Here is a 27450-nt window from a genome sequence, read left to right on the forward strand (position 1 = left end):
CACACAAACTTTGGGTAGGGTAAGGACGCATTAACACTCCTGTGGTGTTTGTTTTGCTTGATCTTGTTGGGTCCGAAGGTTACTTATTGCCAGATCTTATACAAAATGTCCTTCCCCAGTAAAGGGATGGGGCACTCTGGCATGTAGAGGAACTGATGGGACAAAGTTTTTCCTCTCAACGCACACTCCATTGGTTGCATGAAGGACCTCAGTGCCTCACGCCCAACACTCCAACCATGGAGACCTGGGTTCTGCTGAGAGCCCCCCACCCCTGAAACTCCTCTGTGACTACTGAGTGAGTGGCCCCGCTGTGTAGGAGGAAGTCAACTATCTTCCCCCCTCCTCCTGATCCGTAAGGGTACCACGGCTCCAGCTGCTTCCCTAGTCATAACACTCGCCCTCTGGATGCTCCCCTCCCTCCTGGCTTCAGTCTCCTCTGGAGGACCCTTGGGGGCAATTCCTTCTGAAATGGCCTGGTTGGCTGCACAGGAAACACCTGAGCCTCTGTGCCCTTGTGCAGAAGATTTCACCCCACTTTCTGTCTGTGATAATTGGATTGTGGAAACAAGGCTTGGTGCTAAAGCTTCAGTTGAGACACCTTTTCCTCATAATGATGATGATAATTTAATTTCTTACCAGCCCCTCCCCATGGCTCGAGGTGGGCCACAGCATAACACATGGTAACTCTTTCAGGAGTGAATTTCCATTCCTATGAATAGATTCCTCTCATTTTCTGTTGTCTCACGCCTGTTCTTAACTATGAGTCATTTGTAAGTTGGTGTTTGTAACTCAGGGACTGCCTGTACTTCATTCTTAAAAGTCTGGATTTGAAAATCGATATTTTCAACCATGTTTGTGAGGCTGCATTAAGCTTTCTATTTTTTCATCTTTAATTTTAGCAGTTACATTATGGTCCTCTTCATGCTGGGAACAGCAACATTATGGAAATTTGACTTGGGTCACTTTCACATTATACAGTTATACTTTGATAAATGCAACTAGGGATCTGCATTTCAGTTAAAAATGTCAACAGTACAGTTAGGTGGAATACCTCTACATAAAGACTTCCATGGAGAACAAGATGTGCAAAGGCACAGATCGAAGTGAGTTACCCAGCTGTTGGTCAACACAACAGGTTCGGTCAATTCCTCTCCTTTTCCTTTTATGCTTAGGTCAAATCTGGGTATCTCACATGAGTTAGTGGGCTCCACCGACCTTCAGGAGAACTTGAAGGACCACACTTTTCAGCTACGCTTCATAAAAAAGGAAGTCAGTCAGTCAATCAGTATGGAGCAGAACCAGAGATGGCTGCAGGCACCAGATACTTGAGGAAAGCAGTTCCTTCAGAGATTTCTGGTTTTTTCCTTCTCTCGGATGTCACAGCTATATATGCCCATATCCCAGTCCTCTGAAACTGGCTTGCTGATGTCACATATGATGCAAGAATCTTTCATATTAACCATCACTTATAGTCTGTATTAAGGAAAGATTTCATTTAATCAATGAGATTGAAAGTAAAATGAATTCTCAGAGTATAGTCTGCCTTGGAAAAGGAAAACAGTTGAAGTGGCTTTAAGTTTACTTGCGCCTCTCTCTCTCTCTCTCTCTCTCTCTCTCTCTCTCTCTCTTTGAATACATAAAAAATGGACTCCTGAAAGTGTTTCCCTGAAGACAGCGTGGGTAGCTAAGAACATGAATTCCAGACTGAAAAGGTTACTTTTAATGAATACCAGAGTAGCTGACTCCTCCAGGTAGTCTAATTCACCCACGGGTTGTTCTTTTTGACTTCATATTATCAAAGCCACAGGGGTTGATGACTCTAATACTGTGATATCAGACAACCCTTTAAAAATGAACTAGATGCGGCTTGGAACCATAATGGACTATTACCAGATTGCTCAGCAGAGCAGGCTACATTACGTGGCCTCTCAAAACAATAACAGCAACGAAAAAACCCATGGGAACAATGCTGACTGTGAGCCGAAAAAAATGAATGCAGCTGAAACAAAGTGAAGATAAACAAAAATTGTTTAAGGAGAATAATCAAATATGTTATTGTTTTTACTGTGTGTTTAATATATAGTGATGCAAGGACATGCTTTACAAAATGAAAATAAAAATGATTCTAAGACTTCTAGGTTGAAATGGCCATATATGGCATTATTTATTTATTTATTTATTTATTTACCTTACTTATATACCGCTGTTCTCAGCCCGAAGGCGACTCACAGCGGTTCACAACAAATACGAACAGCAAAAATTCAGTGCTACAGTATAGAAACAGTTAACAACCTAACACATTACACAATTAATAAACAGTTACTACAATACCCATTCACTGTCGTCTCGTCATCAAAAACATCATCCGTCATCCATTGTTCCATTCCAGTGTTCATTAACCAATCATTGCACTAATTATTCGAACGCCTGCTCAAACAGCCAGGTCTTCACTTTTTTGCGGAATACCATTAGAGATGGTGCTAGTCTAATATCCGTAAGAAGGGCGTTTCACAGCCGAGGAGCCACCACCGAGAAGGCCCTATCTCTCTTATAAAAGGAAACATGCATGATCTGTACATGACATATATTTGAAAAACAATACCTTTTAACAGGGCTGAGCCATAGTGGAGAGGCAACATTGCAAATGGGTTGCTGTGAGTTTTCTGGGCTGTATGGCCATGTTCCAGAAGCATTCTCTCCTGATGTTTCACCTACATCTATGGCAGGCATCCTCAGAGGTTGTGAGGTCCTCATAACCTCTGAGGATGCCTTCCATAGATGTGGGTGAAACATCAGGAGAGAATGCTTCTGGAATATGGCCATACAGCCCAGAAAACTCACAGCAACTTAGTAATTCTGGCCATGAAATCCTTCAACAATACATTGAACATTGCAAATGTTTTCTGCCCATCTTTTTGGAGATTTGGAACTAGGTTTTTCATGGCGCAAAGGAAAGGGTTCCATTCCTAACATGCAAAAACACAACCTTTTCTCTCTGCCCCATCCTCTGCTTCATATATAGCAATCACAACTGATATCAGCTAGAGCAGTGGTGATGCTTCATTTGAGTCTTTCCTATGCAGTCCTGATTGGTGGCACCTTTAGCACACCTGTTTGGAAACTAGCTTCTTGTTCCTATTCACAGTAATGTCAAAAGAGTAACTTCAGTGAGGTTGGGGGCAAAGCTCAAATAATAATTCTGCAATCTTTCACTCTCAAATTTGAGGAATGAAGGAAGATCACATTTGGAGAGGCAGTGCTTATGTTTTGCCTCTCCCCAGTTAAATACCTGGGGGATATTATTATACAGGGAACATTTCGGAGAGTAAACAACGCTAGTTTTGAATGTGGAAAGTGTTCATAAAGTCTTTTAAGTCACTTTCTTTACTATCAGTGATGTCACGACATAGTCAAATTACTCTGTTGTGTAAGGATAGCAATATACTAGAAGATTCATTTTTGAAACAGGAACACCATCAAAACAAGAGTTAATTAGCAAAGCAAAGAGTAAAAAAAGGGGGAGGTAAATATTGTGGTGGCCCCTCGAGAAATGGAAACACCCACAAAGTCTGTCTTTCAAAGTAAAAAAGCTGCCTAGAATACCATAGAGAATTCATCGCAATATTTACAATCAAATGAGTGTTAGAGTAGTTGCTTTTCCCACTTCATTTCTAAATAATTTTTTTAAAATAATTTTTATTAAGGTGTTTATCTAATACAGCGAAAGAGTGAGAACATTTAAAGAAGATAGGACAGTAGGGAAAAAAAAGAAAAAAAAGAGAGTACATAAAAAGGAGATAAAAAAGAAATAAAAAAAATACTACAAAAATACAAAACTACAAAAGTCTATATAAAAAAATATGGAAAAAGAAAAAAAAACTATAAAAAGGTTTGACTTCCATCTCTTCGTCAGGTGTTGTATTTCCAAAACTGTTTCTGTTGTTTTTCTAAACTTTGTCTCTTTTTTACTTTTTCTCTTCTTCCTCGTACTTATCAAAAAGTGTCCAATCCGTCCTCTTTATCGGGTTTCCGGTATTTTTTTTTCAAATAAAAAGTCAGCTCGTCCATCTCCCTTATTTCTCTAATTTTTCCCAGCCAATCATCCTTAGTAGGCATATTGTCTTGTTTCCAAACTTTTGCTAATTCAATTCTCGCTGCCGTTGTCATATAAGTAAAAAGTTTATCCTCATTCTCTTGTAATTGTATTTCAGAGTCAGTAAAGCCCAATAAGTAATACTCAGGTTTCTTCTTAAATATTCTTTTCAGAATTTTTTGTAGCTCTTCGTGAATCATAGACCAATATTTCACTACTTCTTTACATGTCCACCACATATGATAAAAGGTACCTATCTGTTGGCAACCTTTCCAACATTTATCCGAAGAATTCTTATTTATCAAAGATAATTTCTTAGGAGTGGTGTACCATCTGTGGAACATTTTTATCCAATTTTCCTTTAAATCAGTTGCATAGACATATTTTAGTTTCTTGTTCCACATCTGTTCCCACTCCTTAAATTGAATAGATCTTCTTATATTTTGTGCCCACTTTATCATACATGGTTTAACTTGTTCAGTTTCCGCTGACCACATCAGAAGCGTATTATAAATGACCGAGATAACTTTTTTCCTTGCCTTTAAAATTTTATCCCAAGTCGATCCTTCCCAGGCAAAGTCTATTTTATTATCTTGTTTAATATAATCTTTCATTTGTAAGTAATGTAACCATGTCATATTCTTATTTTTCTCCTTTAAATGCTCATAAGACTTAATCTCCCCTGTATTCTCTTTTAAAATGTCCTTATATGTTGGCCACGCTCTCCAGCCTAATAATCTTCTTTGGTGTGCCTCCATTGGTGAGACCCAAAGCGGCGTTTTATTATAAAAGAAATGTTTATATTTTGTCCACACTCTCAACAAAGATGCTCTAACAAAGTGATTTCCAAAATTTCTAAATAATTTGAGTAAACCAAAACAAAGTTGTTTCCTTTGATTCTGTATTGTTCTTCTAACTCATATATTACACTTAGCCTTGTGTATCATTTCAAAATATGGATGGAGTGCAGGTTGCTGAACACCACTGTTTCCCCTAAATGGAGTCATATAACTTTCCTGCAGAACTTTTCGAAGAAAAGATGATTGCGCTCTTATGAACCAATACTGCTTCTGCCTAGAGAAGATGAAAAGGTCTGAATGAGATCATTAGGAGATGAAGAAGAGTGTTCTTAATCTCATATAACCATACTACAAAATGGCTGTAAATATCCCTAACTACATTACTCCAACCACATCACACGATGCTTACTTGACTCTGGGTGAAAACTTTCTATGTTCACTGGTTTCGGAGAATCCAAGTAAATCCATTCTGAGATACATGTCACACTGCGGCATCTTCTAGCTGGTCTTCAAAATAGATAAGCTGATCTACTTCAAAACAGTCACTTGCCCGAGACACCATTTTTTCCAGGTATTCTCTGATTTTATCTTCACTTACATTTTCCCGTCTTGCTTGGCGGAGAAACTTGTAGACATTTTCAAAGATTTCTGCTCCCAGTTTCTGAATAGCGGACCTGTCAATAGGAGGCAAATGCCAAGGCTAGATTATAAATAATGTATAAGAGCCCATCACTTAACAGTAATTGAAAAGGTAGCTGGCAACTTCCTATAGCACTTTAACCAAACGGTTCCTTTATATTAAAGGAACAATAATGTATGTGTCTTGAGGGGGAAAGGAAATAAATGGAGGCAGGATTTTCACATCTAATTTTGCAAGATACTTTATCACAAATCAGTTTATGCATGCATATTTGCAACCCCTGTTTTTTTAAAACAAAAATATATTAAGCATGTTTCCTGGAAAAAGAAAGGAGAACTGCCATGCTTCATAAATCATCTGCTAGACACTTATCTAATAAGAGCAAAACTGTAGTTCACAACAAAATAGAAAAAAGCAGTTGTTTTTAGACAGTAGAATTTCCTTTCATTTGAAATCTAAAATTATGTATGATCCCTCAATTATAACATTCCTCAATTATAACAATTATAACATCTTCAGTTGTAGCTGAAGAGAGCTGGATGTATACAAGTGCTGAAATTGTGGATGCATAGGGTAGGAGGATCATTTCAATGGCTGAGCTTGATGTCAGCACTCTGTGCCTTCAAAAAAAAGGGACACTAACACCTATGACAACCCACAACACTATAAACCATTAATTATTGTATAAATGAGGTGGGTGAGTGTCACAGGTCTGAGAAGAGCATCACATCACATTTTTGGAGATTGTGTTCCTGTTGTGTGCCTTCAAGTTATTTTCAACTTAAGGTGACCTAAAATGAACCTATTATAGAATCATAGAATTGGAGGAGGCCACATGGGCCATCTAATCCAGCTCCCTGCCATGCAGGAAAAGCACAATCAAAGCACGCCTGACAATTTATTTATTTATTTATTTATTTGCAGTATTTATATTCCACCCTTCCCACCCAGCATGGGACTCAGGGCGGATTACAATGCACAAATACATGGCAAAAATTCAATGCCATAGACACACAACATATGTAGACAAACACAGATCCAATTTAAGCTTCATGAGGGTATGCCCAAATTCTGGCCACCGGGGAGCTGCCGCTTTATGGTCCACTTGTGACACCAAGTCCATGATGCAGTACTTCCTCATTCTTTTTCCTGCTGCTGGAGATTTTTATGGTGTTGTAAATCAGTTAAATTAGCCTCCCCGCATAAGCAGTACCTAAATTTCCTACTTGACAGATGCAACTGTCTTTCGGGCTGCAAAGGTCGATAGCAAGCTAGACAAATGATGAGGAGCTTACTCCAACCCAGGTTGGCTTTGAACTAATGATCTTTCGAACAGTGGTGATTTAATGCAGCTGACTCCTAGCTAACTGCGCCACAGCCCAATTAAACAGATGGCCATCCAACCTCGGTTTAAAAGCCTCCAAAAGAGCTTTCACCACACTCCGAGGCAGACAGTTTCATCAGAATGTTTCCTTTGAGGATGAGAGAGTGTGACTTGCCCAAGTTCACCTAATGGGTTTCCATGGGTGAGAGCAGGGATGTGAATCTTGGTCTCCAGAGCTGCAGAGATGCTGAAAGCACCACACCATGCTCGCTCTTTTGGATATTATTGCCATGTATTTAATTCCAGAATACTTTTTGGCTTTGTTCTGAATTTAGCATCAGTCTGCAATACTTCACTCTAGCTCCTTCTACACTGACCTATATCCCATGATATCACCTGGGATAAACAGATAATCTGGGATCAGCTCTTGGGATATGAGTAGAAGGGGCGTCAGTCTCAGTGCCATGGTAAGGCAAGATGGAGGCAACTCCAGCTAGATGGCATTACAGTTCTCTTCTAAACACTAGATATTGCTGAGAGAATCTGCTGCTCAGAACACGGATAGTTCATAGTGCTGTCCCTTAAATTCATTAGAGATGATGGCTCAAAAAGGGTAAAAAATAAGCTATAAGTGGAGGCTGTTCCTTTCTTTAAAGGATAGCCTCCTGAAAAAAGCTTTTCAAAACTATACTTTAATTTGCTACCAGGGATAAAGAGATTTTGCTGTAGTTGCTGAATCAATTATGTATCACAGTAGAATAACAATATGAGGCATTGGATTAAGAAGGTGAGGATGAAAATGTGGTTGGGTGTTTGACAGACAGCCATGATAATCTTTCATCTACATCATCCGAAAGAACATTAGCCCTTGTGTTGAAAGACATTGCGGATTACTTTGCAGTTACAAAAGTAAATTTGTTCAGAAAGCTTATACATTAGTAATAACACCGAGAAACAAAATATCATCAAACCTGTTTTTCTTCCCATGATTGGAAGAAGATTAGGGTATACTTTAGAAGCTCACTAACATTCCTCATTGATGATTCATGGCTGTCATTCTTCCCTTGTAAACCACTTTCTGCCACAAAATTTGGCACTAGAGCACTATTTTAATTGCCAGACTACAGTGGGGCATTACAGTCCTTAAGCATCCATTTTATTGCAGAATCCACTTACGCTTAGACCTACATATGTAGACATTCTGCAACGTTGATATCTAATAGCTGAAAACAATTTCTCCAGATTTCAGCTGTTTTTGGAGCACAGCCAGGACAAAAAAAGTCCAACAAATGTAGGGTTTTTTCATTAGTAGAATACTTTTTTATTGCAACTTATAGAAGATATTTGGACAAAAAAAAATCCAATGTCATCTATTGTCAAGTCTATTGACAACGAAGCAGATGTGATCCTACTTTGATTTTCAGTGGGCAGGACCCATTACAGCAGGACTTATTAAATTTTTTCAAATCCCGACCCCTTTCCACTTGAGAAATTTTTGCATGACTCCCAGGTATATAGGTATATAAAGTATATATACCTATATAAAAGTCAAATATTTACTAATAATAAGCATTTGCAAGGCTTGCTAAACAGGCTATTTTTCGTTTTTGTGGAATACAACTGACACATTTTCTGCAGAGTCCATTTGTTTAAATGCATGGTGTTCAAAAAACTTTTACTGCTGCCAAATTTTTCATGACTCCAATACTGAATTAAGAGGATCCCATTTGGGTTCAGGACCCACAGCTGAAGAAGCAGTGCATTAAAAGAAAAATTCCAATTTCAGAGAGACATTAGTGTTGCGCTTAAGCGGAATTTAGTCTGGTCCAATGCAAAAGATGCAATAACTTTGCACAAAAGCAGGAAGAAAAAACAGAAAACTTTACTCTTGTCAGAAGAGTCAAAACATAAACTTGCAGCGTTGCATATAAAATAAACAGTGCAACAAACTTACATAGTCCTTGTAAGAAATACAACCTTAGCTTCTTCATCTCCCTTCATATGAGCAGCGCAAAATGGCTGGGAAAAACGCTGTGAGCAAAAGACTCCTCAGAGCAAATGCTTTTGAGCATAGAGCTGAACTGTATTCTAAGCCACATACAGTTATACCCCACCGGGTGTGGCTCAAACCAACTTGCTGACCTAGATTAGCAGCTGCACATGATAATTAACAGTATAAGGTTTCCTTTAACACACACACACACACACACACTCACACATATACTTGGTGCTGATCCTTTTACAACTCACCGTAACAATTAGAATTCACTGGGATCAGAAAATACCTCACTATAAAAAGTATATGGCAGGTATCTCATTAGTTTCAATGTTCTAAGATAAACCTTGAAAGCTTATTATTGTTTCCCATTGGCATCTTTGATTGTGGCCATGGCCACACACATAACTATCCCCGAAGCCCACCTCAAAATCTAGACAGCTGCACTGAGGGATAAGTTCTGCAGAACTGATGAGTGGGATAGTGAACCATGACACTTCAAGCCCCCTCCTGCCCCATGCCGCAAAGAGTTACAAAAGAAACTTGAGACGCCATTTTCCATTCTGCGTCTCCCACCATGGCATACTGGAGATAGAGGAGGGTGGACACTTCATCCTTTGCTGGATTGTAATGCAGGTTGGAGAGATGAGTCTGGGAGATGGGGCATAGTCACAACCAGGCATGTAGCCAGGGGTGGGGTGGGGCTTTTGGGGCTTCAGCCCCCCTCCCCCCGAAATTCTCATGGTGGTCTGCAAAAAGGCCTTACTGGTGCATTATTTAAACTGTTATGTTTATTCATATCATGATCTGATCACCATGCTCAATATATTTCATATGCATGGGGGTACTGGGGTAACAATACAAAAGGTTTGCTAGGGTAGACCCTCTTTCATTCAAACTCAGCCCCCCCCCCCCCCCCCGAATCAAAATCCTGGCTACGGGCCTGGTCACAACATTGTGGTTACATAACTGATGTTCGGTTCATATTTCAATTAATCATATTTTACTTTTATTGCAGCTTGTGTTTTCTGGCTCTGGGCACACCGGCTTTCTTTTGAACATGGGTCATTGATATATCCTGCCGTGCTTTGTAATTTTTAGTGGGGCCAGAAAATAATCCATAATTGAAACAATGACAATGTTTTTGTTCTAGTGCAAGCAGGTATGGGGAACAGCAAGGCATCCTGCCACTCACTCTATTGCCTTATCATTATAGAACACATGCCTAAATCCAGCTGTTATTCTCAATTAGAGTAAATCCACCGAATCCATTTAACTTAGATAAATGTTGATTTTCCAAATTCCAGTCAATTCAGTGAATTTAATCTAATTGGGACTAACAAATACATTTAGGCTGAAGTGATTTTCTTTACTTTTTAAATCCTATTAGCTGTGCAAAACCAGGACTGTTTTGTTTGTTTTAATTTTATGAAGAGCAATAAAACCGGACACAGAAAACTCACTGTGCCTTCGACAACACATGAAACTATCTTTCTCCAGTATTTCCCCTCTGGCATGTATTATAGGAAAACAATTACAGTAACTGGACTAGTACAATATTGTGCTTAATACAGCATGCAAGTCAGAAACTTTGTTTTAATCATATGAAAATATTGGATGCAACAACTGACAAAACTCTTGCTAGAAATATAAATGCATGGAGCGTGTTGCTGCCTTTAGTGCAGGCCAGCTAGTTTCAACTACAGCCAAACAATCTGCAACTCCTACAGCTCTGCAAGGACTGACCAAATGTTTGTATAACAATGTGATTGCGCATACATTAGCATAATTTAAAGTGGAATCATTGTGCTATAATTGGGCAGTGTGAATGAGCATGGGCTTTGTTTGGTGTCTTCTGTTTCTTGTTTGCAATGAGGGCACAATTATGTGCATGTTGCACCTTTTTGTCATGGCCTTGGGCTTGTACTATATAATTATTTATGTGTCGGTAGTGTAAATATTCATATCCTTCCGTATGTATGAAAAATATATTTTTGTTATAATTGAGATCGGGAACCAGCTGTACCTTGACCTAAGTGAAAAGATTCAGGCTTTGACAGAATGAAAGAAAAGCTACTGATGCTACATCAGGAGGGTTTATGAAGCACATTCACATTATATGTGAATGCAATGCAAGAGTAGATACCTCCAATAGACATAGAAGCAGATCTTCCTCACAGTCACAGATCTAATTTTATGTGAGAGCTTTATCTAATGTGGTTTCTGCTATCCTGTGTGTACATCATAAACAAAGTGTACTGTTATTTTCAGAACCATTTTTTTCCTCATAAGCAGATTTATATAGAATTTAGCTTGCTGACTAATTTATCGATATATTGAATCTCACATGATCAATAGTGAAAGGTCAAACTACATGTGATGCTAAACATTACATGTAATGCATATAGCCACCACAAATAACAACTACTGCAGGACCCGATAAAACCAATGGGAACTTCCTTATATATCTGTTAGCAAATGAGAGGTAGGTAGGAATTTCTGACTATGACCTCAATTAGGAGGAATGCATTGAACATCTCTCCTTCTGCACACTGGACTCCTACATAACTTCATGTGCAGTTTAATCCTAAACTCTGGATCACAAAAAGAAAGTCCCCTGTTTTTGTTTTTCAGGGGAGAACTGTATTGTTCCTCTTTTGAGTCTTGGTGCAAGGTCCTGTGCAGTACATTTTTCCTAAGGAACATAAGTATCTGTATATTTTGTCATCACACAAACCACTGTAAAAATACAGATTTGTATATGGATTAGCATTGCTTCCACAGCACCGAATATCTGCGCTGCCATTGATGAACACCCAGCCAAATCCTGTGGCTCAGAAAATACCCACAACTTCTGCTATAGTTCGCTGTAGCCTAACATCATTACTGAACTAGAAAATTCAATATTACACAGTGAGTGGAAAACAAACAAACTGACTGTAACAAAATCCAAGGTAGCTAAGAAGAATATTGCAAAATTACATAGCAAGGTAACAAAACAGCAAATGCAATTCAGAGGTGCTGAGTTTTTTTTTTAAAGTTCTTTCACTAGAAACAGAGTTTGTGGCCTCTTTCGGGCTAACAGAAAGATCTATATTCACCTCTACTCTACAGTTACTGGAGCACACCACATATTATTATTTTAGGCCTTAATGCCATTTTTAAAAAACCCACTTCTTCCTGAACAGTTTCCAGGAAAAATAAATAAATAAACAACATGTGTTCAACCTGGATTGGACTGGTATCAGGGTCTAAGGTAGTTGTGGGAGGGATGAACACTAACAGGGTGAATCCATGGCAGATATGGTCTGCAGGCCTTACTTTCCCTATTCCTATGATATCCCACTTTCAATGAATTATGGGAACATCCTATGTTAAACTCAAGGCCCATCTGCAATATCATTTTATGCGGCCTTCCAGATGCTGGACTACAACTCCTGAATTCCTCATTAGACATCATGAATAGAGGATGGGAGGTGTGATACAGTAACATCTGGAAGTCTGAAGTCTGTTCTGTTTAGTCAGAATAGTGAGGTTTGAACTTAGATATAAGATCTGTGGATATGATGTCTGAATTTAAAATGTCCTTTAACCTTTCCCCAGCCTCAGAGCCACAAGTGCTGTTGAGTTTCAGTTCCCATTATCCCCCATCCACATGGTGGATAGTACTAAAAAGAGATGGGATTTGTCATTCAATAACATCTGTGGATCCAAACTGGGGAAAAAATAAACATCACTGACCACTATGTTAAAAAAAAATATAGTTGGCCCTCTGTATTCACAGATTATCTGTCCATGAATTCAATGGCCCTTTGAAGGCAACCATAAGGCTGTTGTGGCCCTCGATGAAAATGAGTTTGACAAACCTGTCCTATGTGAATCAGTGGGATTTACACAACTGTTTTCTCATCATTCAATAAGTCTACTCTATTTGCTTGTTTTTGTTCATTCGTTCAGTCACCTCCAACCTTTTGTGACTTCATGGACCAGCCCACACCAGAGCTCCTTGTCGGCCGTCACCACCTTCAGCTCCTTGAGACTTCTCATATGTTTCAGGTCTATGTAATTGTGATCTTTCCAATAGAAATCTTACAGTTGTAATGTGGAGGCTAGATTTCTGCATGGAAAAAGGGAGTTAACAGGATTGAAAAAAAACTGTTTCTATTTGGAAAGTCCTAACTTTTATTTAACAGTATAGTCCTGCTGCTTGTGCATACTTAGAAACAAGTCTCACTGAGTTCAATTGAAGCTATCTTTCACATGGACTACATGCCACTTTTAATGGATAATGGGAACATCCTATTTCACATGGGTCAAACTCAAGATCCATGGGCTGAATCCAGCCTGCAATGTCATTTCATGTGGAGCTCCAGATGCTAGACTAAAACTCCTGAATTCCTCATCATTTGATGTCATGACTAGAGATGATGGGAGTTGTGAGACAGTAACAACTGGGAGGCTACACCTCACAACAAAATTGCAAAGAATTCCTTTGCTTAGTTGTCAGATAACCTTAAAGATCAGGCAGTGCTTCATCAATTACTTCAATATGACATGTCTTTCTGAATTTTTAAAAGAAATGATACATTTTGATGTCAACGGCATATGTACTAGAGCCTTAAAGGTACAACCCTAATGAATTTTAAGCAGGGGAGTCATGGCCACTCGCTACAGAACAAGAGGGGGGGAGCCAAATGTCTTCCATCTGCAGTTTCTGAAAGACAGTTTTACTTACACTCAGCAGGTAATGCCAGGGCTTTCTGCAGGATCCTGACATGCCGCTGAGTAGAAGATACTGGAGGCTGACTGAGAGGCATTCACGGTTGTGCTGCAAAGACTTTAATTTACTTAAATGCTGGTTTATGAAACTTTTCCATTTTGCCCATCCACATTTTTCTTGAATTTTAAAAACGGCACTGTAAAGTTCATTGCCATTAAACTCTGACTTATTGTATGCATTCTTTGGTTCTTTTGTAAAGGCACATGAAACACTATGTATTTAGAGCCATTTTCTTCCTTTCAGTCCTTTTCTTTCTTTTGATTCCCATCACTGAAAGGAGAAAGATGTAAATGCTAAGCCTATTATGTATGACTTCTGTTATTTTGTCGTCGGGCATACATGAAGGGTAAAAAATTTACTGAAGAGTCCCTAGAATAAAGACAGCTCAGAAGAAGTAGTGGGAGTTTTCAGAAATCCCTATTCATCAACTATGAGATTACTAGCACAACTTGCAAGTCAGAAACATTTCACTTCTGAGTAGTGATTGTGTCAAGAAAGCGTCAATGTGGCATTCAAAATGTAAGTGAGGTATATATATCTACTGAAGTTTCAGAGTTTTTTTCTCATTCCAGAAAGTCCAAGGTCTTCTTAACTATTGCTTTTCAATCTTTGGTCCTCCAGGTGTTTTGGACTTTAGCTCTCATAATTCCTAACAACTGGAAAACTGACTGGGATTTCTGACTGGGTTTTCCTGCATTGCAGGGAGTTGGATAAGATGGTCCATGTGGTCTCTTCCAACTCTTTGAGTCTATGTTTCTAGTTGCTTGGATGAAAACCTACCGGGGTAAGAGAGAGAGAGAGAGAGAGAGAGAGAGAGAATAGCATTTTTTCCTGCCTGTAGGGCAGCCAATGGTCCTAGGATGCTGAGCAGTAAATCATGACTTCATAGTCAGTTAGCAAGACTGACTTGACCCAGGGCTTCTGTTGGAGAGAAGAAATAAGAAAGGAAGTCTGTTCTCTGGTACACTTGCGTGGAAACCCTGCAGATGGTATTCCAAAACAGTTTTTTTTTTCATACTACACAATTATAGCACCATATTCTATTTTGATTGCTATGGCTCCCTCATAATTGTAGTCTCAAAGTTCCCTTTCAGAAATGTGGGATACCTTTTAAAAAGAATAAAATGAAATTTCTGAAGAATAGCATCCCACATTATAATACTGAAAAACTAAAGTTAAATAATTCCCAGACAGGGAATGTGAACTTCTCGCTGAGACAATTTGCTTCCTTTATATCAGTGGTCCATGAAGTCACAAAGAGTCGGAAACGACTGAACGAATGAACAACAACAAACATATCAGTGGTTTCCAACCTGTGGTTGGTGCACCGCCAGTGGTCCGTAAAAATGAAAATATGGTCCATGGTCTCACCGTTACGACACGTTGCCTTGAAACCACATGGCAATGAGAGCAACTGGTCTCATAAAAACCTCTTATAGTGCTCAGGAAACGGGGATGTCGGGAGGGGAAGAGGCTGACTACCCACAAAAGATTACTACTACCACATCAGCTATAGATTATTAAATATGGTTTTCTGTGGGCGAGCAGATGGCAATTACAGGATGGTATATGTTCTGTATCAGAAACTAGAGCTGATGTAGTCTGTCCAATGCAAATTTCTGAATCAGCATCCCAAATTACCAAACCAAATCTAAAATTGACCAGAAACCGATTCGTAACCCTTTTGGTACTAATGTTGGAGAGTGGTCCCTGGTCAAGTGGTCCCAAAGGTTGGGAACCACTGCTTTATATGTGTGGGGGGTGGGGGGGGGGTGATCTTGCTTTGCATATTAATATTTACTCATTAATTTGTAAATATAATGTTTTATGAATTATTTATCTGCAAATATTAATGTTTATTAATATCTGTAAATATTAACATTTACTAATCATCTTTAATTATGACTGCTTATGGGGTTTTCAAGAATAACTACAGAGTTACACTTAAAATGTAGTTTTCCACTTTTCAATATCGCAGTCCAGTTTGTGTAATATTAAGGTTTAAACAGAGTCAGATGTGTTAATTTCAGGTTCTCGGGCAATAAATTGTAGGTTTGGATAAACATTTCACACATCTGATATTGCAAGTTATCATGAAGAATTAGAGTCCTTATGTTCTGCTTCTTTTGTACATTTGCAACTTTCCTCTAAACTCTTAAAACAAAACAGTTTAACAAAACTTATTTAAAAATTGGGGAATCTGAAAGGACAAGAAATACTCCTGCTTGTGGTATTTAGTCCTTTTTACTGCATATCCTAGTAGCTACAGATATGCACAACCTGGCCCAAATGTGCAAATAACAGTCATTACCAAACAATTACAAACAATCTGAATCCAAATCAAACCAAAAATGAGATGGATATCATCCGGTACAGAAGGACATTGCAGGCAAAGATGAAGTACTTTGACCACATAATGAGAAGACAGGAAGGCTTGGAGAAGATAATGATGTTGGGGGGAAAGGAAGGAAAAAGGATGAGGGGCCGAGCAAGGGCAAGATGGATGGATGGCATCCTTGAAGTGACTGGCTTGACCTTGAAGGAGCTGGGGTTGGCAATGGCCAACAGGGAGCTCTGGTGTGGGCTGGTCCATGAGGTCACAATGAATCGGAAGTGACTGAACGAATAAACAACAACGTCCTGTACACAGTATTACAGAATAACTGCTTGTTTTCCAACTCTCTCACCATTAGAAAATTAAAACTATTTGCAGGCCTGACTGCCACTTTGATACCAAGGCAAATAGCAAGCGACTCCATAAAAAACTGGACTGGAAATTACTACAACTCTACTGACACTGCAGTTGCACATTTTGGCATGGCACGAAGCACAGATCTGAGGTGGAAACCAGTTGCTGAATGCCATTTGACCAAGTTTCCCAATCTGAAGCAAAAGATAGCAAGAGAATGGCAAGAGGGATGCCATTCAAGTATGCTGGCACTGTGTGGTTCTGTCACTGCAGGCTTGTGTTACCAGTATGCCTCCCACACAATGCCTCTAAAGGGGAACTCTTGCCACACACTGCAAAAATGTGACAATGTATGACATAGAACATGGAAATTGCCAAGCATTGGTGATCAACTAATCCGAAACTATAGTTGATGGGCTTCCTGAGCTGAATACCTTGTTGAGTGAGACATGCCTTGAATATATACATCTCATGTAGACCTAACTAAAACATTTTGCTTCAGTGTCCAGGTCTGGGAAGTGGCTAGTAACTGGCTGACTCTTTCCAAGCCCACAAAATGAAGCAAGGGAGCCTGGGAAAAGATAGCCCACTGGAGGAGGAAAATGCTGGCTCTGTTCATCCTTGCTCATTGAGACTGCTCACAGGTAAGTCTGGGGCTTGTGTCATTGTCAGGGCATTTTCTCTCACTGTTGGATTAAAACTCACAAGTGGCTCATTATGGCAAACAAAGGCTGGCCAGCTAACTTTCAAAGATGGCAGACAAGCAAAAAAGCAGTTATGACTATGAATATTAAGATAGCCTATAGTTCTGCCTATATAACACAAAGGTGAAGAATGACCAGAGGAAATTTTCCATTCAAAAGGAATGGAAAACACTGTAAAGCACAGGAGAATTATCGATGTATTAGATAACCATGGAGTATTAGTTGCTGTAGAAAAGTATTAGGACAGAAATGAATATGCTGTGATCAAAGTTCTTTTAGTTCCAGTTTCATGCAAAAATAAACATTCCTGTCTCTATCAAACATTTTAAAAAGGCAACTTACTCTCTCATACGTCTCAGCTTGGTTGCTGCCTTGGTGTCATTGGGAGCTCTTGATCCCTGGAGTCCTAGTGGAGTCATGCTGGTGGCAGTTCCAGTACCTACAAATCAATGCACAGACGCGCATGGTTATTCACCTTGCTCCCCTCAGTATTCCTATAGATCTAATCCTGTGCTCCTCAAGGTCAATCAAGAAAGGGAGAACATGCACAGGAAAGTGTTGCATTAATTAAAGATGAATTATTAAAAACACATTAAAGAAACTTGCTTGAGTGGTCATACAAAGCAGAATATTCATTTTCCATTCAACACTGCATAATGAAACATCACAGTGTCTGTAAAGGAGACTTCTGTGGATAACTTCTATGGTAGTAATAAATTGCAAAAGAACACTTTTGGACATTTCCTCTATCTCTGCTCCCCTTTGCCCTCTCTATGGCACAACTATTTCTTATTATTTTGGTAGAAGGACATAGAGGTTGAGCATCACTTACTCAGAAATCCAAAATCTAAAATCCAAAACATTTTAGTCCCTTGCATTTCAGATAAGAAATACTCCACCTGTACTAAAGCTGTTGTAGCAATGTGAAAATTTTGAGTATAGTGGACAATACTCCCATAGCCTACTGGGCATTAACCCGCTTTATTTTCATATGAACTTCAGACTACAGGTGACCCTTATGTGTGATTTTAAGTTAAACTTCAGCTTTCAGATTGGAGGCCTATAAAATTACTCTTGCTGCTTTATATATCATTTCTAAAAAACCAGATAGGTTGCTAAGACCACAATACAACAACATCTGTTATAGAACTCCAATATGCTGATGACAATGTCATCTGTGTGCATTCAGAAGAAGACCTACAAGCCACTCTAAATACTTTCGCAGAAGCATACGAGAAGCCGGGCCTGTCATTGAACATCAAGGAAACCAAAGTGCTCTTACAGCAGCCACCAGCCAATCCCTCTCCAATGCCAGAAATACAGCTTAATGGTGCAACATTAGAAAATGTTGACCATTTCCACTCCCTTGACAGCCACCTCTCCACAAAAGTCAACACTGACACTGAAATACAACACTGACTGAGCTCTGCGAGTGCAGTTTTTTTCCAAAAGAAGCAGAGAGTGTTTGTGGACCGGGACATCCGTAGGGATACCAAGGTGCTTACTTATAAAGCTACTAGCTTGGAAACCCGGCGATGCCCGGGTTACTTGAGAAAGGCATTGTTTGTTTTGGGAAGTTTGGTAATATCTCTGGATGCAGGGTGAACTACAATCCCCACCTCCTCACACCCCTCCAGTATGTTATGTTGGCCCAGGTTATTTGAAAAAGGCACTGTTTGTTTGGGGTGTTAGGTAATATCAGTTTGGTAATTTGTAGCCAGTCTTTCCTGTTGTTTTTATGAATGTTCCCATTAAAAAATGAAAATGCATAAGGATGTGGGTGAACTGTAATTCCCAAAATCATGGGCATCTGTGGCATCGTTGGTTGTCTTCACAGTGCTCTCTGGATGTAGGTGAACTACAACTCCTCTAAATCAAGGTGATTTTTTCCAAAAACTCTTGTTCAGTTGCTGATCAATTCCTATTTGTTGTGTGCCATAGAATGGGTAGGAAAGGGTTAAGGGAGAGGCAGTGGGCGGGTCATGCAAATTTGGAGAGAGAAAGGAACCCTGGGATGTCCATTCTGGAGAAAAAACCAGAACATCTAGGATGAAATGGCTCCCAAATGAAAACATTCCTTGGGTGGTTGGTGTTTGGGGAGGACATTGGCAGGGGTTGGGCTACATGTTCAGGATTCTCAGCACTTGGAACTATAGCCTGTGTGTGGATGCAGAAGACTGTTTGTGTAAGTGGATACCTCCTCCACATACACATATTTTCACTTTTATTATGTGTATAGATTGTCCTCCCAACTCTGCTATATGCCTGCGAGACATGGACTGTCTACAGACGTCACATCCAAGAGTAAGACGTGTCAAGCCAACCCCGGGACTGCCTTCCATCTGAAAACCAATGCCCTCACTGTGGGAGAAGATGCAGATCAAGAATAGGGCTCCCACAGTCACCTACGGACCTACTGCCAGTACACTGATCCTGGAAGACTATCCTACTCGGACAACGAGGGATGGCCTAAGTAAGTAAGTAAGTAAGTAAGTAAAAGTAATGTCTAGCATGGCCCTCAATCTTGACGGTAACAGTGAGAGGTATCTCGGAATTCTTTGGATATGGCTGTCCAATAATGCTGATTTGAACAAAGATTCTGTAAATAAAAACAAGGTGATCTATCTTACAAGAAAAAGTTGTGTACTGCATTTCACATTCTGCTGTTGTGAGCAATTCTGAAACGAAATTGAAATAGTGATGAATTACATGTCTGTAGTTGCCTACAGTCCTACACCACATGCATTTATTACTTTGAGATTGGTTATATCCATTTGACTGTACTGAAGTCATGATTTTAAAAGAAGAAGAAAAATGTATTTTAATCAAATGGGTTACTCTACAAGAGTCATTAATATGAAGCTTGCAGGGCTTGTTCAAGTTCAACAAAACATTTCCAGCAGCTCATGCAGTCCAATGTGCTGCTGCAATATCAACCATCCATTTTTTTTCAAGATGTACAAATGCAGGAGTAGTCATCTTGATCAAAGGATAAACCCCAAAGTCCAGGGTATGGTATTGGTTTTTATCATCCCAACCAGTATGATACAAAACACATCAGCTCAAGCTTTTAAAACCACCAGAGGGAAATATCATATTTTATAGCGCAATTGATACACTTTTTAAAAAAGAGGATGCAGCTATCATGTCTGGAAAGCCAGGTGCACACTGGTGAGCAAGGTCTATGTGGCCTCCTTCAGCTGTAGGCAGCTGAAGAAGACCCCATAGCTCTCCCTGGCAGATGCATAGGTAGGTGAGTTTTCTGGCCAGAGCTAAAAAGTCTCTCGGTTGGTGGCAGCAAAGGGAAGCCTCATAGCTCTCACAATTTCATCTGCTCACGTGCCTGTCCCTCAGAAGTATGAGGGCTACGCCATGGAACAGGCACACAGGTGGAGGTGCAACTATTATGTGAAGAATCTTTAGATACTTAACTGGGACCCTCGAAAAGGGGTATGTGAGTATTATGTGATGAAAAACAGTATGTGGCGAAAAGATGAAAATCTGAGGTCTTCTAAATATGTAATGGAAGATAATAAATTGAGAAGGCTTTAATAATTGTGATCATTATTTTGTAGATCCGAATTTATGATCCCCACTTTTGATATAGTGCAATTCTCCAATTATTTTGAGAACATAACTGAAGAGATGTTAGTCAGAGAGTGGCCTTTTTCCATTGGGGGGAAGGAACTTTTCACAGAGTGGTGAATATCCATACTTTCCCAAGAAGATACATGTAAAAGCAGCAAATGCATTCTAACTACTAAAGGGATGCAGATTTCTCTACACTAGCTACTATGTGCCTTTAACAATACAAAGCAAAACTGATTTTAGACTGCTTACATTTTCTTTTAATTCAGTAAAAATAAAGAAAGACTATTGTCACAGTTTTAGTGTAATTGCCGTAGCTTTCTATGGAGATACATTTGCCTTTCTCTGTGTGTATTTGGGTTGCATACCCTTATTTGAGCAATGTCCCAATCGTTTTAACTTTTGTAATGTTTCAGATTCCTTTAATCTGAAATGGTGTTATTAAAGACATCTTTCTCACATTTCTTTGAGGCCTCAGGCTAAATAACACATTCTTATGTTGTTTTGCTTTCTTTGTTACATATATATATGTGCACATACACACACACCATTCTCATATGCAACCTTGGTTCCTTCCCAATAGATATTGCAATAATAGTTTTACAGAGATAAGGATCTGAGATTATGGTGGGCAGTTTACGAAGTTAAGTGACAGGTCAGTTTATTATTTGATTCTAAATACTTTTCCCACTGTGAGAGATGGATGGGTTCTGTGAATGCAGCAAAAACTAACAACTATATGGCAATATTAATACAAAGAAAGTATAATAACGCTTGGAAGAGTGCGAATTGTAGAAATTCTATAGCAGATGTAAACAACTCTACAAGGCCAGTTACAGGAATCACACATTCCTCGGTTGAAACAGGTCCACTGGATGCCAGTTCACTTCTGGGCACAATTCAGAGTGCTAATGACAAACTATAAAGCTCTATATGGTTTCGGTCCAGTCTATCTAAAAGACCCCATCTCCTGACACAAATATTTTCAGAGAAAGCCTTTCTCCGTCCCATCGCCTCCACCATCCTCTAAAATCCTCTCAACCTGTGGGTCCCCAGATGTTTTGGCCTTCAACTCCCAGAAATCCTAACAGCTGGTAAACAGGCATGGATTTCTGGGAGCTATAGGTCAAAACACCTGGGGACCCACAGGTTGAGAACCACTGATCTAAATTACTTTTCTCCTTCCCTCTCTCTTTCCATCATTGTCTTTTTATTTTCACTTTCTTTCTCAGGGCCATAGACCAAGAGAAACATAGAACTATATAGCTGGAAGACATCTCAAGAATAATCTAGTTGTTTTCCCTGCCAATTATAAAACTATGGATATTCCTGACCAACTAACATCCAAAATCTTTAAACACCTACAATGAAAGACAATTCATCACCTTTTTGGGTAATCTGGATTGTATAGAGGTGAACAAATTAAATCTTTAATCCAAACATAGAAGAAGTGCCCCTAGTTGGTATAAAGCAGATCAGAGAATTCAGATTAAGCCTCCTGAAAACTCAAACATATAGTTTGGTGCAATCTTGGAGTCAGCCCTAATCTTGAATGCCTAGATTTCAGCAGTGACCAAGGAAGGGAAAGATACAAATTGACACTGACTGATAAGCACACATTTGTCCTGAGAGTATGTTGGTAACCACAAAATATTTTTTGCCTAGCCTTAGATGTTCCATCAACAAAATGAATGCCAAAAATAATTTTCACCAATACTGTCAAACTGACTCCAATTCATGTACCAGTAAATGACCACCAAGCAATTATGTGCTAACAAAATGGATGCTACCTGAATGCTCTGCTTTCAAAACCACTTCCAAGAAATATTTGTACAATAAAATTAGTGGGAAGAAGAAAAGCTATTATGCAACATTTGCTATATAATTTTAATGTACCCTGAGGAGCTGCAGAAGACATAAAATAGTCTAATTTGACTATTCTTTATAAGAACGACATTGCATTATATTGTAACTTGTAACTAGTAAATAGTTAATGAATGTTAGTATTCATTAATGCTAATGAAATGAGAATTGATCTTTTAAAATTCAACATATTATCCTTAAAGAGATGCTAAGAATGCTATTCAGACCTCTCGCACACCAAGCATAATGTTCTTTTTGTATGAAGACTGAAATTATTTAACTTAATTCAATTAGAGACAAAGCAGTAGATGGAAAGGAGGAGGAAAAGAATGTAATATTAAAAAGTGTAAAACACTAACTTTTGCATCAATGCAGCAGCATAAACTATGCTGCCATAACCCTTCTAAATACACATTAGCACATTAAATGTAGTTAATATGCACTAACTCTGAGTTAAAACAGGTCGATATCCATTACGTATATTATTAAGGAAGGAAAGTAGGGGGGAGAGATTTAAATGCAACTTATAAATTTATTTATTTATTTATGTATTTATTTATTTATTTGCTGCATTTGTTAACCGCCGCTCTCAGCCCTAGGGCGACTCGCAGCGGTGTACAACATATAAAAACATATTTTACAATATACTATAATGACAAAAAACAACATATCACTAATACACTATCATCTAATTACACTAAAATAATCCGCTTCGTCTTATCATAGAATCATAACCAATCTCGTAGTCTATATTCCATTCCAGTTGTCATTTCCAGTTACTGTAGCATTTAGTTAAATGCCTTCTCGAATAGCCATGTCTTCAGGCTCTTCCGGAAGGACATAAGAGAGGGTGCCTGTCTGATGTCAACAGGGAGGGTGTTCCACAGCCGGGGGGCCACCACTGAGAAGGCCCTATCCCTCTTCCCCGCCAGGCATGCCTGTGAGGCAGGCGGGATCGAGAGAAGGGCCTCCCCAGACGATCTCAAGGTCCTCGTGGGCTCATAGGCCGAGATGCGGTCCGAAAGGTATTTTGGGCCGGAACCGTTTAGGGCTTTGTAGGATAGCACCAGCACCTTAAATTGGGCCCGGTAGCAGATCGGCAGCCAGTGGAGCTGGAACAACAAGGGCGTTGTATGCTCCCTGCGTCCTGCTCCTGTTAGTAACATGGCTGCCGCGCGCTGGACTAGCTGAAGCTTCCGGGCCGTCTTCAAGGGCAGCCCCACGTAGAGAGCGTTGCAGTAGTCAAGGCGGGATGTGACCAGAGCGTGTACCACCGTGGCCAAGTCAGACTTCCCAAGGTACGGGTGCAGCTGGCGCACGAGCCTGAGCTGTGCAAATGCTCCCCTGGTCACCGCTGAAACCTGGGGATCCAGGCTCAACGATGAATCCAGGATCACACCCAAGCTGCGAACCTGCGCCTTCAAGGGGAGTGCGACCCCATCCAGCACAGGCTGTAACCCTATACCCTGCTCGGCCTTGCGACTGACCAGGAGTACCTCTGTCTTGTCTGGATTTAATTTCAGTTTGTTCGCCCTCATCCAGTCCATTACAGCGGCCAGGCACCGGTTCAGGACCTCGACAGCCTCCTTAGTAGCAGGTGGGAAGGAGTGACAGAGTTGGACATCATCTGCGTACAGATGACACCGCACCCCGAAACTCCGGATGATCTCACCCAGCGGTCTCATCCATGACTTTGCCCAAAAAGGGGAGATTGGAAACAGGCCGAAAGTTGTCAAATTTAGTGGGGTCCAATGATGGTTTCTTCAACAGCGGTTTTATAATAGCCTGTTTTAGGCTCGCTGGAAACTTGCCTTCCCGAAGGGAGGCATTAACCACCACCGTTACCCACTCAGCCAATCCCCCTCTGGCCTCCTTCAGAAGCCAGGATGGGCAGGGGTCTAGGATGGACATGGTGGGCCTCATTCCTCCGAGTATCTTGTCCACATCCTCGGGCTTCACAAACTGAAAAGAATCCATCAAAATAGGACAAGCAGGTGCTCGTGTCACATCCTCGGAGACTGCATTTAACATGGTGTCCAGCCCAGAACGGATCAAGGCGGCTTTGTCTGCAAAGAACCGAGCAAATGCTTCGCAGCGCGTGACCAAATTGTCAGGGCTCCCGCCTGAGGTGGCGGGAGTTAAAAGGCCTCTGACAATCCGAAACAACTCCGCCGGATGGTTTTTTGCAGACGCAATAGTGGCCGCAAAGAAAGTTTTCTTTGCGGCTTTTATTGCCGCGGCATATGCCCTTAAAAAGGACACAAACCGTGCTCGATTTGACTCGCTTGGGTCCGAACGCCACACGCTCTCTAGTTCCCTCTTCCTTCGCTTCATCACTGCCAGCTCCTCAGTAAACCAAGGAGCTGGTTTAGCTCGGCTACTTGAGAGGGGACGTTCCGGAGCTATCATGTCAATTGCCCTGGTCATCTCCCCATTCCAGAGAGCGACCAAGGCGTCGACATGGTCACCTACCGAGGTGGCGGGAAAATTCCCAAGAGCCGTCAGGAATCCATTCGGATCCATAAGCCTCCTGGGGCGGACCATCTTAATGGGTCCTCCACCTTTGCGGAGGTTAGGGGGCGCAGTGAGCCTAAATCTGATCAGGAAGTGGTCAGTCCATGGCAACGGAGAGATGGACAACTCCTCCACACAGCCACCCTGCTCCCATCCCTGGCAGAAAACCAAGTCCAATGTATGTCCAGCACAGTGGGTGGGGCCAGATATTTGTTGGGACAGCCCCATGGTCGCCATGGCAGACATGAAGTCCTGAGCCGCTCCTGTGAGGGTCGCCTCGGCATGGATATTGAAGTCCCCCAGCACAAGAAGCCGTTGGGACTCCAACGCCAGGCTCGAGACCACCCCCGCTAGCTCAGGTAGGGAGACTGTAGTGCAGCGAGGTGGACGGTACACTAGCAGAATCCCTATTCTGTCCCAGTCACCCACCCTCAGGTGGATGCCTTCAAAATTTGTGGTCTGCGGGATGGGACTCCTGGTCAGATGGATGGAATCTCTATAGACCACTGCGACCCCGCCTCCCCGTCCCCCGGATCTCGGTTGGTGCTGTACGGAGAAGCCTGGGGGACAAAGCTGGGTAAGATTTACGCCTCCAGCCTCATCCAGCCAGGTCTCCGTAATGCACGCCAGGTCTGCCCGCTCATCCAGGATTAAATCCTGGATAAAGGTCGTTTTTCCGTTGACAGACCTGGCGTTCAACAGCACCACCTTCAATCCAGAGGGCCCGCTCACCTGGTTACACCAATTTACCTTAGGAGACTGATTTGGGATTATTAATGTAGATACGCGGTCCGAATTAGGCCAAATTTGAGGTCTCCTTTTTCCGCATCTCCCCCTCCCCACCACGACCTCTATGGGGGCCCCTCGGCTAGTGGAACACCTCCCCTAAATACATGATAAGGGACACCTGAAATAAAAATATACTACTGAGCTACCCAGGAATAATTCCCATGAAGAAACACACTGTTTTGAAATATTTTAGAAAAGGAGAGCAATCTGGAAATGACATTTGCAATACTACTCACCATAGCTTGTACAGCTAACATGAACACTTAAAATGCATTTATTTCTTGTACTTGCTCTTCATTTATTCATTCATCTATGCAGAAAGCCCTCCAATGGCACTACCTATCTGCAATGTTGGGGCAGTGTGCTCATGTAAGGCAAAAGTCTATGTTGCTGATAAAAAATCTCCCATTTCAAACAAGATTTTACTGAGAAATTAGACTAAATGTGCAAAATAGCTATTGGGTAATAGGCTTGTGCATGAATTTGGAGTGGCTGGTTCCCCTCGGCCAATCCAGCTTGGTTGGATGGCTGTAATGGTAAGGGCCCAGTCGTCATGTTTTTTCATCCATTATGGGACCATGTGGCAGCCGATCACGGCTCCTCCACCCCTATTTGGCATCACAAGGCGGTCTGCTTGCACAGGGTTTCCCTGTGAGCCCTGCCTGTTGGGTCAATAAGAATAGAAGAACGACATGACATGTCTTATGCAAGCTGTGCCTGCTTCCTTAATCCCGTTGATGAAATCCAGCCTCCCTTGAAGTGAAAACAGGAAAGGTTCCTAGGAAGGGTGCTTTCTTAATCCTGTTGCTGAAACACAGGTTCTCTTGAAACCCAGGCTCTCTTGAAGGGGAAAAAGGAAAAGATCCCAGAAATGAAAGGGGAACCTCGTAAGTTCCCAATTTAACGGTGGATCTAGTCACATTTTTCAGCTGTGGCCTGAAAATAGCTATCCGACTACCTGCCCGTTTTTGGGAGGTGAGTGAAAACAGATATGGGGGTCTACAGGAATCTGGCCAGCGGAAACGGATTGAGGTTCAGCCTAAATGCACAAGCTGGAGGATCTCTCAGAGACAATGGCAGCAGCATCACAGCTAACATTTGTTAGTGCTGTATGGTAGGGCTGGGCAACCATGGAAAAATTTGTTTCTAAAATCAATTCGTTTTTTGGGGGGGTTTACGTTTCGATTTTTAAAAGAATTACGAAATTTTTCTTTTAAAAAGTTTGATATTTACGAAATTTCGTAAATTACAAAACAATTACGAAACAATTACGAAACAATTATGAATCGATTCGTTAATGGCGGACGCGACCGCGCAATACGCTAAAAAACCTCCAAATGGGACAGGGGGAACTTCTGAAGCTTCCCTCTCTCTCTGTTGTTGACTATTGGTGAGATATTTATAATTTTTTTTCACTGATTAAACAAACAACAACTATAAAACTTGCCCCAGACATGCGGAAATAATAACGAAACGATTTCAAAACGATAACGAAACGAATACAAAACGAATTCGAAACAATTACGAAACGAGTTTAAAAATTCGTTTCGTTTTTTAGTTGCTCCTTAATGGTTCGTTATCGCTTCATTATCAAAAAAAATAACGAATTTTTAACGAATTACGAAATTACGAAACGAAACCGCCCAGCCCTACTGTATGGTAAACTTCCT

The 27450-nt window shown here is 40.6% G+C and overlaps 1 protein-coding gene across 1 annotated transcript in view; it reads right to left on the reverse strand.

The window, feature by feature from the left end:
* Positions 1-4950: 4950 nt before the first annotated feature.
* Positions 4951-27450, reverse strand: part of NEK11 (NIMA related kinase 11) — a 117828-nt gene continuing 95328 nt past the window's right edge. The window contains exons 12-13 of the mRNA XM_067470213.1: positions 17369-17465; positions 4951-5567 (exon numbers count right to left, since the gene is read on the reverse strand). Of these exons, the coding sequence (XP_067326314.1) occupies positions 5375-5567; positions 17369-17465 (290 nt within the window). The 3' untranslated portion in view covers positions 4951-5374. The remainder of the gene's footprint in view (positions 5568-17368; positions 17466-27450) is intronic.

Source organism: Anolis sagrei, chromosome 6 (genome assembly GCF_037176765.1).
Source record: "Anolis sagrei isolate rAnoSag1 chromosome 6, rAnoSag1.mat, whole genome shotgun sequence".
In the NCBI taxonomy this organism is placed as follows: Eukaryota; Metazoa; Chordata; class Lepidosauria; order Squamata; family Dactyloidae; genus Anolis; species Anolis sagrei.